Raw genomic sequence first — 16844 nt, forward strand, 5'->3', positions numbered from 1 at the left:
ACTTTGGTCTGTCGCCAGTTCCATATCTGAGTTAAGTTTGGTCTGCTCATGCTTCCCTAGGAATAGTGTCTCACAACAACAGGTAAAAGAGTCCCTGGTCTGAGGGCATGACCTCATGAATCACTTTTACAACCTCCCATCCACCTGTTCCATAGTGTGTCTGTGTGCACTTGACTAAATCCTCACCTGTGCGGTTAGAACAGGGGCTCTGCACCACCCTTACCTGTGGGTACCTGCGCTTGATGGATGTCAGAGCTCCTGCTGGCAGCTTGGCCAGTTCTGAGTCCCGGACAGCATGCACGGTGGTGGCTCTGGCCTGGTGGGTTAGTGTCTCCACCTAAGGAAGAAGAGCCAAACTCTAAGGTCTCACAAATCACCAAGGTTCCAGAAGGGCCAGGCTGACCACACCTGGAGTCCAGCCAAATGTACATGCAGGTCAGGTGAATAGAAGTTGTCTTAGAGTTCTATTGCTGTGATAAAATACAATGACCAAGAGCACCTTGGGGAGGAAAAGGCTTGTTTCATCTCATACTTCTAGGTAACAGTCCATCACTGAGGGAATTCAGGGCCAGAATTCAAGCAGAGCAAGAGCATGGAGGCAAGAACTAAGGCAGAGGCCATGGAGAAGTGCTGTTTACCAGCTTGCTCCGCCTGCTTTCTTAAACCACCCACAGTAACTTGGTCCCCCTCCAAAACACACAGCAATCATCAATCAAGAAAATGCCTCATAATCTAGTGGGGGAATTTTCTCAATTAAGTTTCCTCTTCCAAAATGACTCTAGCTTGTGTCAAGTTGACATAAAAGTAGCCAGCACAGCAACCTATAGGAGCTGTGTGGTCAGGAAGCATGAAAAGGAGCAAAATGATCTTGCCAAGTCTACTCTTCAAGAAGCCTGTGGGCTCTCACATGTGACTGCTGTCCAAATTATTGGATGTTCTGGAAGCCATAAGCCATAAGCACCCTTAGCAACCTGGATAGTTCTTAGACACAGGCCTGGGCTGTCTCTAAAGAAGACACACCCTCCACTAGGGGGCTCACTTCAGATGTGCTGACATGGAAGACCCAGTGCGAGGCAGAACTGGGGAGGCCTGGTGGGAGGGTGGGGGCTGCACAGGAGGAAGCGGCCATTAGCACATGCTTGCCAACATCAAGATGTTTCCCTAAGACCCTGTTATCAGATAGCAAAAAGCCCCTAAACTTCCTAAAATAGCAGTTTAAAATTTCTTTAAAAGCAGAAAGAGAGCTGGGCAGTGGTGATGCACACCTTTAATCCCAGTATTCAGGAGGCAGAGGCAGGTGGATCTCTGTGAGTTCAAGGCGAGCCTGGGCTACAGAGTGAGTTCCAGAACAGGCTCTAAAGCTACACAGAGAAACCCTGTCTTGAAAAACAAAACAAAACAAAATGAAACAAAAAAATTTGTTTAAAAAAATGGGGCTGGAGAGATGGCTCAGTGGTTAAGAGTACTGACTGCTCTTCCAGAGGACCTGGGTTCAATTCCCAGCAACCACATAGCAGCTCACAACTGTCTGTAATTCCAGTTCCAGGGGACCTGATACCCATGGCAAAACACCAATGCACATAAAAAATAAAAACAAATAAATTAAAAAAAAAAAAGCAGAATGTGGTCCTGGACTGTGCAGGGAAGAGGGCCGAGCAAGTCGTGAGGATTATTTAGCTGCAGAATTCCTCCATGCTCCTACCTCAGTTCCTGCCCTGACTCTCTTAGGTGATGGCTTGTTACCTGGGAGCATAAGAAAAATAATTCCTTTCCCCCTACAAGTTGCTTTTGATCAGGGTGATTTACTACAGCAACAGAAACCTAACTAAGACACTGGACCACACAGTGAGACCTTGTCTCAAAGAAGAAGCAGGGCAGGGGTGGAGGTGGGAAGTTAGGGGGTGGCAGACTGAGCAGGATGTGGTGGGGTTACAAAAAACAGCTAACCAGACCCTAGGATGCAACAAATTAAAGAATATGGTCTTTCAGGTAATTTTTGTTTGTTTATAAAATACAGTTTGTTTTTTGGTTTTTCTTTTTTTTTTTTTTTTTTTTTTTTTTTTTTGGTTTTTCGAGACAGGGTTTCTCTGTGTAGCTTTGCGCCTTTCCTGGGACTCACTTGGTAGTCCAGGCTGGCCTCGAACTCACAGAGATCTGCCTGCCTCTGCCTCCCGAGTGCTGGGATTAAAGGCGTGCGCCACCACCGCCCGGCTCATGTTTTTTGGTTTTTCAAGACAGGGTTTCTCTGTGTAGTTTTGGTGCCTGTCTGGATCTCACTCTATAGAGCAGGCTGGCCTGGAACTCACAGAGATCCACCTGGCTCTGCCTCCCAAGTGATGGGATTAAAGGTGTGCGCCACCACTGCCCAGCCAAAGTACAGTTATTTTTAAGAAATATTTGTGCTTAGGGTAGAGAGATGGCTCCATGGTTAAGAGCACTAGCCTCAGCATGAGTTCTAGGATGGCCAAAGCTACATAATGAGACCCTGTCTTAAAAAACAAACAACAAAACAAAAACAAAAGAGTGCTGGCTACTTTTCCAAAGGGCCTGGGTTTGATTTCTAGCACCCACAAAATGGCTCACAATTATCTGTAATTCCAGTTCCAGAGGAGCTGATGCTCTCTTCCCTTTCTTTCTTTCTTTCTTTCTTTCTTTCTTTCTTTCTTTCTTTCTTTCTTTCTTTCTTTCTTTTTCTTTTCTTTTCTTTTCTTTTCTTTTCTTTTCTTTTCTTTTCTTTTCTTTTCTTTTCTTTTCTTTTCTTTTCTTTTCTTTTCTTTTCTTTTCTTTTCTTTTCATTCTAGCCCAGGCTGGCCTAGAACTCACAGAGATGCACCTGCCTCAGCCTTCTGATGCCCTCTTTAAGTCTCTTGTGGGCACCAGACCCATATGCCAGGCATGCAAACATATCTACAGACAAAACACTCGTGCACTTTAAAATATATATATTTGTGCTGATCTGTATAGGTTTACTGCTGTGGGATAATGCTCTTGTACACTGGTTTAATAAAATGCTGATTGGCTAGTAGCCAGGCAGGAAGTACAGGTGGGGCAATCAGACTAGAAGAATGCTGGGAAGAGGAAAGGTGGAGTCAGGAGTTGCCAGCCAGACACAGAGGAAGCAAGATGACAAGGCAGAATTGAGAAAAGGTACCAAGCCTCGTGGCTAAATACAGATAAGAATCATGGGTTAATTTAAGCATAAGAGCTAGTCAGTAAAATGGTCAAGCAGTTATAGTTATAATTAATATAAATCTCTGAGTGATTATTTTATAAATGGCTGAGGGACCTGAGAAACCTTCTGACTACAGTTTACTGCTTTAAAAGCCTATAGTCTATACTCAGGAAGCTGAGGCAATAGTGAGACCACTATGTAAACACTGAGGCCAGCTCAAGTTTCATGGTGAGTTCCAAGCCTACCTGGGCTAGAGTAAGATCCTGTCTCAAGAGAAAAACAAACAAAAAATTGAAACATTAGAAGCCAGAAGTGCAGGTTGGAATTTACTGTCCTTATATAGCTCTACAAGCCCAACACTGCAACATCCAGGGGCTGATCAGTCCAGTTTAGGACAGAGAAACCTGCCTATGTAGGCTGCATTGAGAAGCTAGGATAAGCTGCTAGTTACCCTCAGTCAAGTCCTTTTAGATACTATCCACCACGGCTTCAGTACTGGCAGGGTTTAAAAAGGCAGCCAGAAACCAGGGACCAGAATCTTGGACCTCCCAGAAGGCTAAGATAGGATTCTAGACAAAGGACAGGACCAGCAGGGAGGGGTCAGGGATGGCTATCCTTCTGCAGGTCACTCAGGCTTCCTCCTCCTCTTCAGGTAACCCGACAGGCAGATTCCAGAGAACCATAGAAGGCAAAGAGGGGAGCTGACACCTACCACACCAACAAGGTCTCCGCGGCCATATTCCCCTGCCAGGCGTTTTTTCCCATCATCCTTCCGGATCACAGAGCGCAGCCGGCCACTGAGAACGATGTATGTGCAGTCAGACTTGTCCCCTTGCCTGCGGAGATACAAAAGTGCTCAGTTCACCTGCCTAAGCTGCTCACAGAACCAGCTTCTTAACAGCCAACTAGATCCCAGGATGCAACAAATTAAAAGAATGTAGACTTCTGGGTAATTTATGGTTTGTAAAGTACAGTTACTTTGCCAGGCAGGGGTGGCACACACCTTTGATCACTGCACTCAGGAGACAGAGGCAGGTGAATCCCTGTGAGTTAGAGGTCAGCCTGGTCTACAGAGTGAATTCTTAGCCAGCCAAGCTTATATAGTGAGACCTTGACTTAAATAAGTAAGTAAGTAAATAAATAACAATTTTAAAAATGTAATTACTTTTCACTTTAAAATATTTGTGCTAACACATGGGTTTACTACTACTTCATATAATTTTAACTTTTTCTTGGCTTAAATTTTAAGCAGCAACAAATATCGATAGCTACAATCTAGGTCTGTCTGTGACCTGAGCAGAGGTGAAGCCAGCAAAGGTGGCCCAGCCAGAGTCAGTCAGCACAGCAGCAGCACCTTACAAAGCCACTTCAAACGGCTCTTGGGTCTTCTGATAGCACGGCGTGGGTTTGTGTGTATGCACATGGAAAGATGTTTGTTGAAGATGCTTTTGTGTCTATGTATATGCACAGAACCCACGATGATGTCAAAGAATGTTACTATGGGTACCAGGGGTGGGGGAATGGATAAGGAAACTTACCCTTTTCATTGTACAACCTTCACAGTATAGAGTCTTGTCTGTTAGCAAAACTACTGTATGTCAATAGGGATATGCAGTGATGGAGACACCTGCAGACCTCTGTACACTGCACACCTTTGGGCCCCTTTGTATACTGTGGGTTCTGCTGTACACTAAACATCTGTGAGCCTCACCTGTATATGGCACGCCCAGCCTCTACTTCCATCCAGTCTAGAGCAAAATCAATCTGCCGTACAAAGGATGACATCCTCTTCACAACTGTGTGTGCCACGCCCAGGACGATATCTGGCCGTTTCCTCATGATCCTGTCGTGCAATCTCAAGTCATTTCCATTCCCATCAGGGTCTCTTCTCACCTCCCAATCTTATGTCCAATCCTACTACATCCATTCCTCACACAGACTCTCAGCATTTGAGAGCAGGCAGAACTTCAAGCAGCCTACCACACAATGTTCACTTGAAGGAAAAAGACACTGAGGACTAAGACAGGATGGTGCCTAGGCAGCCATCTGCTCTTAGCTGCACAGGGACAATGGATTTGGGGAAATAGGAGAAGACCACCCACAGGGCTGTCCACTTCATTGAGGTCCCCGGAACATAGGCCACACATAAGCTCCAGGTTTGGGCAGCAAGGTTCCATCCACCACATACTCAGACCCATGAGTGTAGACAGCAGCAAATACAATGAGGTAGCCAACGCTAGCAAAGTTGCCTCAGAGTCTACCCTGGGTGGTTACAGAGTGCCTAGGGTTCTGACCTAAGAACACTGTCATCTCTCTGGTGACTGTGTGGACAGACTGTGGAAGGCAGGGCAACAGCAGGGATACCGTGGTAGCTCCAGGGCTGTGGGTCAGCTCATGGGCTATTTATATGCACTGGGCAGGATAGAACCAAGGCTGAGGGACTCCAGACCTTGGCCAAGTAACAGGAGATGGAGCTGCCAGTCCAGAAGACACAGGAAAGCAGAGCACTGTTCCATGCAATAGATAATGGGAGTTCCTTCACCATCCCAGGGTAGTAAGACAAATGATAATAGCTTCAGAGAAGCCAACTGGATATAATTTTATCCCCACAATTGGACGAGAGTCCCTAGGACACGTGCTGGACTGTGTTTACAGAGTGAGAAATACCTGTATCAGGATTTTTTTTAAAAAAAAAAATTTATTTATTATATATACAGAGTTCTGCCTGCATGTATGTCTGCATGCCAGAAGAGGGCACCAGATCTCATTATGGATGGTTGAGCCACAATGTGGTTGCTGGGAATTGAACTTTAGACCTCTGGAAGAACAGCCAGTGCTCTTAACCTCTGAGCCATTTCTCCAGCCCTGTATCAGGATTTTTATGCACATACAGCCACATACACGCAGACAAGGACATTCAAAGACATGCACACACAGAAAATATAGACACATAGAGATACACACGGATAAGGACATGTAACACATGCACACATAGACAAAAATATGTAAACAAGGTCACATAAATACAAACACATTAACAGGTCACAGAAACAGACATGTACATATATAAACAAGGATATCCATATGTGCACATATACACAAATGTGGACATAGATAAAGATATGCAAATACATATGTACACAAAGGCCCACAGAGAAACATAAGGACATATAGACACACATAGAGGAACCCAGACACACTCAAACGTGGACAAGGACATGTACACACACACACACACACACACATCCTACCCAGATTTGTAGGATAACAGACAGACACACATGCATGGGCAAGGCTATGCCAAGGCCAAAGGAGCAAAGAGAAAGAGAGCAAGGCCATAGGGTCCTGGCAACCATAGGAGGCAGTTCCTGTTGACCTTTCTGACTATCCTTCTTGAGCATTCCCTGGTACAGACGGACAGGGGCAGGGACAGCAGACTGAGAAGATGTTCTGTATCTCAGAGTAGATCCATGCAACTCAACTTCATCCTGGCGCCTCTTGCTAACAGAGGGACACAGTTCTAGCTGTCTGGGTATGCCTCCCATCTGTAAATGGGGTCCTCACCCCAGCATATTGAGAATATCAGGGGACACAGCATCAGGGTACCAGGCCAGGGTATTCAAGCAAGTCCTAGGAGAGGGAGGCTACATCAGGAGAATGCCTTCCCTTTCCTGGCACCTACTACTGATCTGGAAGCACTTTGGTTGAAATGCTTTTTCAAATATTTATTTATTTATTTATTTATTTATTTATTTATTATGTACATTAGGGTTTTGTCTGCATGTATGTCTGTGTAAAGATGCCAGATCCCCTGGAACCGGAGTTACAGACAGTCGTGAACTGCCATGTGGGAGCTGGGAATTGAACCCGGGTCCTTTGGAAGAATCGCTAGTGCTCTTAATTGCTGACCATTAATCTCTCCAGCTTGGAAACAGGGTTTTTAAGCTTCTGTGCTTCTACTACCTTCTGGCCCCTGACCTCCATTCTCTGTCTGAGCACGTATCCAACTTTTAAACAGGAGAGCTACAAGGTCATAGCAGGAATCACAATGGATGAAGAAGAGGCCTTCCAGCAATGTGGATAGAAAGACGGATGCTGGCTAGCACAGATAACTATGAGGGTAGGTAGCTCAGAAAAACTGTGGACCCTGATGGACCAACCCCCCCAGAAAGGAACAAATTAAGATAGTTTTTAATCTTGTGCTCTGGAACTCACAGGGACAAGCAGGAAGGCCAGCAGAGGATACAGCCTGTGGCTTCTCAGACAAGCTGAGGACATCACAGCTGGTAGATAGGTAGATAATAGTTTCTGTCCCACTTAAGGAAGGAGAGTGAGGAGGACATTCCATGACCAACATCCTGCCTTTCCACCCAGACCTCATCTACTGTGAACAGGCAGATGGGCAATGAGCTAGAACCTAATTCCAGTATGTGTGGCCACAGAATGTACCAACAAAGAGACGGGACTGGGCCAGAGCCATAAACCAATAGAGGAAGCAGCATCATGTCAGCATTATGTCAGATATCACAAGCCAGGTGGAGGTTCTCTGACTGAACACCTGAGCCTGTGTATGTGTACCAATGTATGCAGCCACCTAGATAAAGAGCCAGGGCAGGCCAGCAGGAGGCCTATCCCTGAGAGCCCTCGGGGACAGACGACCCAGGAGACAGGTGAGCAGGACAGAGAGGGGCATAGAAAGTGCCCCAGCATTCCGAGTGGCTCAGGGAAGGGATCAAGGTGACTCACTCATAGAAGTGGGCCTTCGAGATGGACAAGAAGCTGCAGTCTCTGTTGGCTTTGATGGTGAACATCAGGGGCTCTCCGGTGAGCACTGCCAGCTGTCCCACCATCTCCCCAGGGTGTGTGAGGAAGAGGCAGGTATCCTCCAAGCTGTCGATCTGCTGCTGGTAGACATGCAGCAGCCCGGAGACCACAAACAAGATATTGACATCCTGATAAAAACAGAGGCTGGCTTCAGGAAGATGTATGTGATAGTGACTCAGGATGGCCCATGGGCCCAGAACCCGGGAGTTCACAGAGAGCCCCCCCACCCCAGTCACACATGGTACAAGCAGCGTCTTCTTTGCCTGTTCTAGATTATATGTAATCTAGACTTGGGCACATGTTTCCACTGAAGCAGTTCTATAGCTCTATTATTTAGTTGAGTGGTGCCTAGGATTTGTTTAGGAAATTTAGTTTTTCAAATCTCAGACACATATACCTTTCCTCCACACACGCCCTTTTACTGCTCTACCTGTCAGCCAATTTCATACAGAGGTGAAGGTGCAGCCCATCCCTTTGAAGCTGTCTATAGGGCTACATCTCTGCTACCCTTTAGAGTCACATATTTTGATCCAACATCCACAAAAACATGCAGGGCCAAATCCCAACTTCTTAGCAACTATTATGGGACTCTGCAAATCTTCTCACCCCAAGTCCTTAGGTTCCAGAAGAGGAGCCAAAGTAGCAGGCACAAGCATAGAGAGAAGCCCAGCATCTAGGCCCAAGCTGCCTAGAGACCAAGGCAGTGCCCAGAGGCAAGCAGTCTGGTACTGGGACAACTTCCAACCACTGCGGCCTCACCCACACTCCACCCAGCACAGAGCTGTAGGGCTGGGCAGTTCGATGACCAGTCCTTTAGGACTGAGGTCCTTCACTCACCTGATCTCCCTGCTTGGATACTATGGTGCCTGCAGGAACATGAAGAAATGCCACCCGGCCATCCAACAGGGATGGGTCCTAAAACATAGAACAAATTTCAAGAAGGAACATGAAGAGGTACTTAAGTGAAGGCACAAAAGATGGGGCTTGAGAGGATAGGACAGAGGCACCATGGGTATGGCTATATCAAGTGCTTCTCTAGGGACTGCCTACTAAGATGGACAAGGCAGTATTCTGCATAAAAGATCAGTGGAATACAGCAGAGATGCAGACCAATATGCTTGTGAACTTACACAGGACAGACAACGAATTTAATTTCAGTACGAAAAGGCAGTTTATTTCATAAAGGTCAAAAAGAGAAAACAAGAAACTGGGGTACCCTTTCCATACTCATTACAAAAACTGCCAAGTGTAGCAGTGTGCACCTATAATCCCAAACACCCAGGAAACCAAGGCAGAATCACTTCATCTCAGAATTTCAGGTGCAGCATGACAGTTCTCGCTCTTTCTTTTTTTCTTTCCTTCTGCAGACAAGGGCTCATCTTAGATAAATCTAATTAGGGCACCATCTCCCATCCCACCTGCAAAATTTGGCTTTCCTTCATGCCACATAAGGTCAGGAACAGGCTGGAATTCAACATGACCAGGGAATGCCAAAGCAGACAAGAGCATGCAGGGACTGAGTGTCTGTATGTACGTGGGCATGATACCTGCCATGGCCTGAAAAAAATCCAAGTACTTAGATTCACAGCTCTTGGTGACAGTAAAACAAAACAAAAAGAAATGCCACTGGCCACCGTTAGGAAACAGCAGTAGGGGCTGCAGGGTTGGCTCAGTGGTTAAGAACACTTGTTGCTCTTGCAGAGGACCCAGGCTTGGTTCTAAGCACCTACACAGCGGTTGACTCATCAGAAGCCATCTCTGAACCTTTGCTAGACTCAAGGGAAGAAAAGTTAGCTCAATAAAAGAAGCTGTGAGGAAAAAGCCAGAAAGAGAAGGGAACCAAAGAGAAAAGCTGTGGGGACACACAGCTAGCTCAGCGTGGACCTCTCAGTCACTTACACAGTTACTGGGCTAACCAGGAATCCGTACACTAGCGAAACAGTCTCATCTACTGTAGAAAGAAGAGCATCCTCTTCAGGCTCCCATAATGCCAACAGTGAATGCTTCAATGCCACACATAGAGCCAGAGATAGCCTGAGCAAGACCCAGAAGGGACTAAAGACACATGGCTCCATGGAACAACCTCTTACAGAGAATGCTACTGAACAAAAAGGAAACTCTAAGACATTTAGCAATACCTAGAAATATCTTTGTATATGTGTGTGGGGGGGGTGTATGCATGTATAGACATGTTTTTGCACAGGTGCCCATATGTGTGTATATAAAGGCCAGAAGCTGGCATCAGGTGTCCTTCTCTACAACTTTGCACCTTTAAAAAAATGTGTGTTGTATTTATGTATTTATTTGTGGAGGAGGCAGCAACACACATGTGCCACACTGTACATGTAGAGGTCAAAGGACAACCTGCAGGTGTTGGTTCTCTCTCCTTCATTATATGGGTCCCAGGGAACAAACTCAGGTCATCAGGCTTGGTGGCAAGTGCCTTTACCCATGATTCCACTTTTTGTTTGCTTTTAAGAATTTATTTGGGGCTGTAGAGATGGCTCAGTGTTTAAGAGCACTGGCTGCTCTTCCAGAGGACCTGGGTTCAATTCCCAGTAACCACATGGTGGCTCACAACCATTTGTAACTACAGTTCTAGAGATTCCCAACACCTTTATACAGATATACATGCAGGCAAAACACCAATGCACATAAATAAAAAAAAATTAAGTATTTATTTCTATTTTATGTGTATGGGTGTTTTATCTGCATGTATGTAAGCATACTAGGTGCATGCAGTGCCAACAGAGGTTAGAAGAGGATGTCAGACACCCTAGAACTAGAGTTACAGAGTTGTGAACCAGTATCTGGGTGCTGGGAATTGAACCCTAGTCCTCTTTAAGAGAAACAAATGCTCTTAATTGCCAAGGCATCTCTCTAGTCCCTCCAGCCACTCTTTGAAACTTGGTCCCTAACTAAACAGCCCCAGAACTTGCCTATCTCTGTCCCTGTCCTGACACTGACCTTGGGCTGGGGTTACACACACACACACACACACACACACACAGAGTAGAGGGCACAGAGAAAGAAAGAGCCAGAGAGAGAAAGTTTGACGCTCTCAACACCTGCTAATGATACAAGCCTTGAGTCCTCCCCAGTTTCTGAGGGAGAAAACTAGGGATGTTCATGGCCTAGCATCTATGCCCAGGCCCACATCAAGGGTGAACAAGAAACCCATAATGAGGGTTGGGGATTTAGCTCAGTGGTAGAGCATTTGCCTAGCAAGCACAAGGCCCTAAGTTTGGTCCTCAGCTCCAGAAATAAATAAATAAATAAATAAATAAATAAATAAATAAATAAATAAATAAATAAATAAATAAAATAAAAGAGAAAGCAATATTAAAAAAAGAAAAAGAAACCCATAGTGACTGGAAACAACTGGGTCACTATGACCTCTCAAAGTAACCCGGCTGGCACTCCCATGTGTCCTCTAGCAATGTGGGCGATCAAAGAACTAAGATCAATACACTCACAGACGGGGCAGTGATGACAGGGACTCAGTTCCAACTACAGGCCACCATGTGAGTGAATCCACACGCTAAACACACAGCACTCACTCTAAAGAACAGACTTGGCATCAGTTACTCAGCTTAGGATCAAGTGAAATCAACCAGGGCATCTAGAAGCACAGCCCGGTACAGAGAAGGGCCTCTTTTGGGGAGAAGGGGGCTGGACCGAGATATGCAGAGTGGGTTTGTGTTCCATCCATGTACTGGTATGGTAGTCTGAATGAGAATGACTCTAGCCAGATGGTGATGGCAGATACCTTTAATCCTAGTACTTGGGAGGCAGAAGCAGATGAATCTCTGAGTTCAAGGTTAGCCTGGTCTACAGAGTGGACCCAGGACAGCCAGAGCTACACAGAAAAACCCTGTCTCAAAAAACAAACAAACAAACAAACAAACAAACAAAAAAAAAGACTCTAATATTGGAATACTTAGTCCCCATTTGGTGGAACTGTTTGGTAAGGCTTAAGAGATGTAGCCTTGAACCAGTGTATCACTGGGGGTGGGCTCTGAGGTTTCAAGACCCACACCATTCCCAGTTGTGCCTCTCTGCTTCCTGTTTGTGGACCAGGATGTGAACTCTCAGTAACTGCTCCAGCACCAGGCTTTCCTGATGGCCGTCATGCTCCCCACTATGATGGTGATGGGCTCCTAAGTCAGTAAAGCACTAGCCTTGCAAGCCCAAGGACCTGACTTTGACCCTAGACGCCATGTTTAAAACGCCAGACACACGGTGGTATGTGCTTAGAACCCCAGTGCTGGCGAAGCAGTGACAAGGGGGGCCTGGAAGTTCACTGGTCAGCCTACCCAGCAGGCTTCAGGGCAATGAGAGACCCTGTCTCAAAGGAGGTGCACATGTTCCTGAGGATGACGACCGAAGTTGTTCTTTAGCCTCCACATGTATACACACACACTGTGGTGGTTTGAATAGGAATGGCTCCCATAGGCTCACGGATGTAAATGCTTGGTCAATAGCGAGGGGCACTACTTGACAGGGATTAGGAGGTGTGGCCTTGTTGCAGGAAGTATGCACAGGGGCTGGGGGGCTAGAGGCTTTGGGGTTTCAAGTGTTCAAGTCAGGCCCAGTGTCTCTCTCATCCTGCTGCCTGTCCATCCAGGTATAGGTCTCTCAGCTACCTCTCCAGCATCATATCTGTGGGCACGCTGCCATGCTTCTGCCATGATGGCAACGGATCAAACCTCTAAATGTAAGCAGGCCCCAACTAAATGCTTTCTTCTATAAGCATTGCCATGGCCATGGCACCTCTTCACAGCAATAGAACATGACTAAGACACATGTATATACACATATGTTCATGCTCTTAAAAAATATGAGGGATATGCTGGGCATGGTGGCACATGCCTATTCACGCTAGCACCTAGGAAGCTGAGGCAGGAAGCCAGCCTGGACTACACAGCAAGACTTATATTTAAAAATAACAGCACCAGGAAGTGGTGATGCATGCCTTTAATCCTAGTACTTGGGAGGCAGAGGTAGGCAGATCTCTTGGGTTTGAGGCCAGCCTGGTCTACAGAGTTCCAGGGCAGCCAGAGTTACACAGAGAAAGCTTGTTTCGAAAAACAAACAAACAAAAACCCAAAACAAAAAACAAACAACCCCCCACACAAAAACAAACAAACAAACAAAAAAACAACAAAGGGAAAATTTACTAAAAACACATGAGGAAGATGTAGTTTCGAGTGCCCAGGTGATTCTAAAAGCTCACCAATACACTGATTTCGGCCAAGGCTACACCTCAGATGTGGATCCCTACTACTGGCAGGGTGGGATAAAGAAGAGGACCATGGACCATAGTGCAGGTCACAGACACCCCAGAGAGCATTAGAAGGATGTTCTGCCCCAAATGGGAAATAAAGAAGCAGGTACTGTGGGAATCAGGAATTGTCACCACCCTCTCTCTGAGCCCACACACTTACATCTAGCTTCATCAGGGTAAGGAGGTCCTTTATGGCAGCTTTGAAGATAGCATCTGTCTTCCCACTGGCCCCAGTATCATCCCAGGAATTTTCTGAGTAGTGGAAGATGGCAGAGGGGGTCTCTGCAACAATCACGTTTTTCTTCGACTTAGAACAAAAATACAAGCCATCAGGAGAGATGTAATGAGGAAAGAATGTAACTGCATCTCCATGACCCATTGCCGATACTGGTGATGTCAGATATGGACCACATCCCAAAGCACTAGTTAGCAGGCGAGTAGACAAGGCCCCAAGGGGACAATAAGGAGAGGCAGGGATATACCTTGCTGGCCACAGAGTTCCCAAGCTGCTCATCTGAGTGTGGCAAAACCCTGGCACGGTTGTATGCCATCCCCAGGTCTGAGGTGACCCTCTCGTGGCTTTCTACAAACAGAAAGAAGACTCAGTTCGCTGCCCATATGCACAGGCACACAATGGGAAGGCTGAGTGAACATCTATTAGCATAAACTTGGCAGATAAGACTCAAATCTCCAGACAGCAAGGTTGCATTGCTGGCATTTTTTGTCACAATTAGTCCATTTTGTATTGCCACAGCAGGACATCTAAGGGTGGTACTACAGAAAGCAAAGGCTCATCTAGCCCATGGTTTCAGAGGTTGGAAGCCCAAGACTGTCTGGCTTCATAGGATCAGTTTCTAGTGAGGGCGCTCTTGTTCCATCACATTAAGTCAAAACAACATTAAGAGAAACAGGTACATGCAGAAAGAACCAAACTAATGTGGTAGCCTTGCTTTACTTTTATTTCTTTTTCTTTTTTTTTCTTTTTTCTTTTTTTTTTTTTTTTTGAGTCAGGGTTTCTCTGTGTAACAGCTCTGGCTGTCCTGGAACTCGCTCTGTAGACCAGGCTGGCCTCGAACTCAGAGATCCACCTGCCTCTGCCTCCCAAGTGCTGGGATTAAAGGTGTGCGCCACAAATGAATCTGTCAGATACGCTAAGCCTATAGGCTGAAGATGATGCCCCAACTGTGGGGAGAAACCTCAGGTGACTGTCCAGGCAGCTGGCTGTTTCTGTCAACTCACATTTTTTTGGAAGTCGCTTGTTTGTACTTCCTGTTTTACTAAGTAATAGTCTCTGAGGGAGTTGAAGATTAGATAGTTACAGTTCTCCTTGTTAAGAATTTCAGAAAAGAAACTCACTAAAGAGGTGTAAAGTATATAAATTGGAAAGCCATTATAAGATAGTTCTCTGTTGGTAATATAAGTTAGGATAGAAAGTAAATCAGGTACATTTTGGACTTACCAAAATAGGATAGATAATGGAATATTTTCTCTGAGTTTGTCAAATGCAAATGGACTAGACAATGTTGAGGTATTATTGCTTGTATATATTGTATATAGTTATTATACTTAATGTATATTGTTTTTCTTATATTAGTTATAACTTTTTTATTATTTTTTATTTTTATTAGAAAAAAGGGGGAAATGTGATGATATTTTATTTGTGCTGAAATGTGGTGATATTTTATTTGTGTGTTAATAAATAAAGTTTGCCTGAAGATCAGAGAAAAAAAAAAGGTGTGTGCCACCACTGCCTGGCTTGTGGCCTTGCTTTTAAAAAATGTTTTATTATATTTTTACTTATTTATTTTGTGTGCATGCTATTTGCATATAACTGGAAGACAGTTCAGTTGATAAAATACCTACCACACAGGCATGAGGAACTGATTTATATATATACCCCCAGCACCCACATTAAAAGTCAGGTATGAGGCTGAGAGATGGTTCAGTGGTTAGTATCCACATGGCAGCTTACAACCACTAGTCACTCCAGTGTCAGGGAAACCAGCATCCTCTTCTGCGCTCTGTGAGCACTAGACATGCATGCAGGTCACTTACATACATGCAGTCAAAATAATTATACATATAAAATAAAAACGAATAGGGACTGGAGAGATGGCTCAGCAGTTAAGAGTACTTGTTGCTCTTGCAGAGAACATGGGTTTGACTCCCAGTACTCAAATGGCATCTCACAACTGGCTGTAATTCCAGTTCTAGGGGTCCCAACACCCTCTCCTGACCTCTTCAGGTACGAGGCACACATGTGTTGTGCATATATATATATGCAGGCAAAACATTCATACAAATAAAATAAATAAATATGAAAAATTATAAATAAATAAATATTTTTAAATAAATAAAAAGAAAAGTCAGTTGGGAGGTGGAAACAGGAAGATCCTTGGTGTTCACTCATTAGCCAGATTAGCTAGTCTGGACTACTGGCAAACCCCAGTTCCCAGTGAAAAATCCTCTCTCAAAAAAAGGGGGTAGCTCCTGCGAAATGATATCAGTGATTGTCCTTTGGTCTCCACAAGTGTACACACACACATACACATATACGTACATATACAAATATACATATATACATACATACATACATAGAGAATGTACAAGCTCAAGCAGGCTAAATCTGAAGCCAGACTGTAGCCACAAGGGTCCACTGTGTTTTTTCTGAGTGGTGGAGAAGCACTCTGATTCTTCAGGTGCCTACCTGAACATCAAGCTGCAGTGGCTACCCATGGTGTTCCAACCGGAAAGAAAATTTAAAGTCAAGATCACTGATTTAAACCAGTTCTAGAAGCTAGAAAAATGGTTCAGTATTAGCAGCAAGTACTGTTCTGTTCTTGCAGAAGACTTCTAAATTCAGTTCCTAGCATCCACGCTAGGTGGCTCACAAACCGCTGTAACTCAAGGTCCAGGGGGATCTGAAGCCTCTGACCTCCACAAACACCAGCACTCACATGCATATACCTACACAAATAATTTTTTAAAAATGAAAATCAACACCGACTGGGAACAGAGGATTACAGTTAAGAGATTGCATGAATCTCAGAAGAGACATAGAACTTTGGACTTTTGAACAGTGTTGATACTGTGATAAACCTTGGGAACTTTTGAAGTTGGACTAAATGCATTTTGCATTATGATATGGCTACAAGCCTATGGGGACCAGGAAGTAGGATGTGATGATGTGAATTAAAAAATGGCCTCTATATGTAAAAAAAAAACGAAAATCAATCTTTAAACTAGCTCTAAGCAATCACTGGGGCTGGCATCAAACTATGCAAAAACTGTCAGTAATAGGGATGCTCAGTTTTAGAAGGAAAGTCACTGGAAAGTAGCTCATGGCCAGATATATCAAACCTGCACCAAGAGAAGGTACATTCTATCCAGAACAGTCAGCCACAGGATGCTGACAGAACCAGAAAAAGGGGCAACGTGCCGGAGAGAAGCCCTTGAGATATGCTACATGCCATGTGAAATCATGTGCCCAGGAGGCAGGGGCTGTGGTTTGATGATACTACCTAAGCCAACCATGCAAGTGGCCCACATCTGTAACCTAAG

At 45.0% G+C, this 16844-nt stretch overlaps 1 protein-coding gene across 5 annotated transcripts in view; it reads right to left on the reverse strand.

Annotated features, from left to right (window-relative positions):
* The window catches only part of Pnpla7 (patatin like domain 7, lysophospholipase), a 77184-nt gene that overhangs the window by 32482 nt on the left and 27858 nt on the right, over positions 1-16844 (reverse strand). For all 5 annotated transcript variants that reach the window (XM_015999537.3, XM_006981067.4, XM_076569277.1 and 2 more), the window contains 7 exons: positions 13766-13866; positions 13444-13590; positions 8834-8911; positions 7919-8124; positions 4884-5015; positions 3885-4008; positions 224-337 (listed from right to left, as the gene is read on the reverse strand). In XM_015999537.3, the coding sequence (XP_015855023.1) occupies positions 224-337; positions 3885-4008; positions 4884-5015; positions 7919-8124; positions 8834-8911; positions 13444-13590; positions 13766-13866 (902 nt within the window). The remainder of the gene's footprint in view (positions 1-223; positions 338-3884; positions 4009-4883; positions 5016-7918; positions 8125-8833; positions 8912-13443; positions 13591-13765; positions 13867-16844) is intronic.

The sequence above is a fragment of the Peromyscus maniculatus genome, chromosome 4, assembly GCF_049852395.1.
Source record: "Peromyscus maniculatus bairdii isolate BWxNUB_F1_BW_parent chromosome 4, HU_Pman_BW_mat_3.1, whole genome shotgun sequence".
NCBI lineage: Eukaryota > Metazoa > Chordata > Mammalia > Rodentia > Cricetidae > Peromyscus > Peromyscus maniculatus.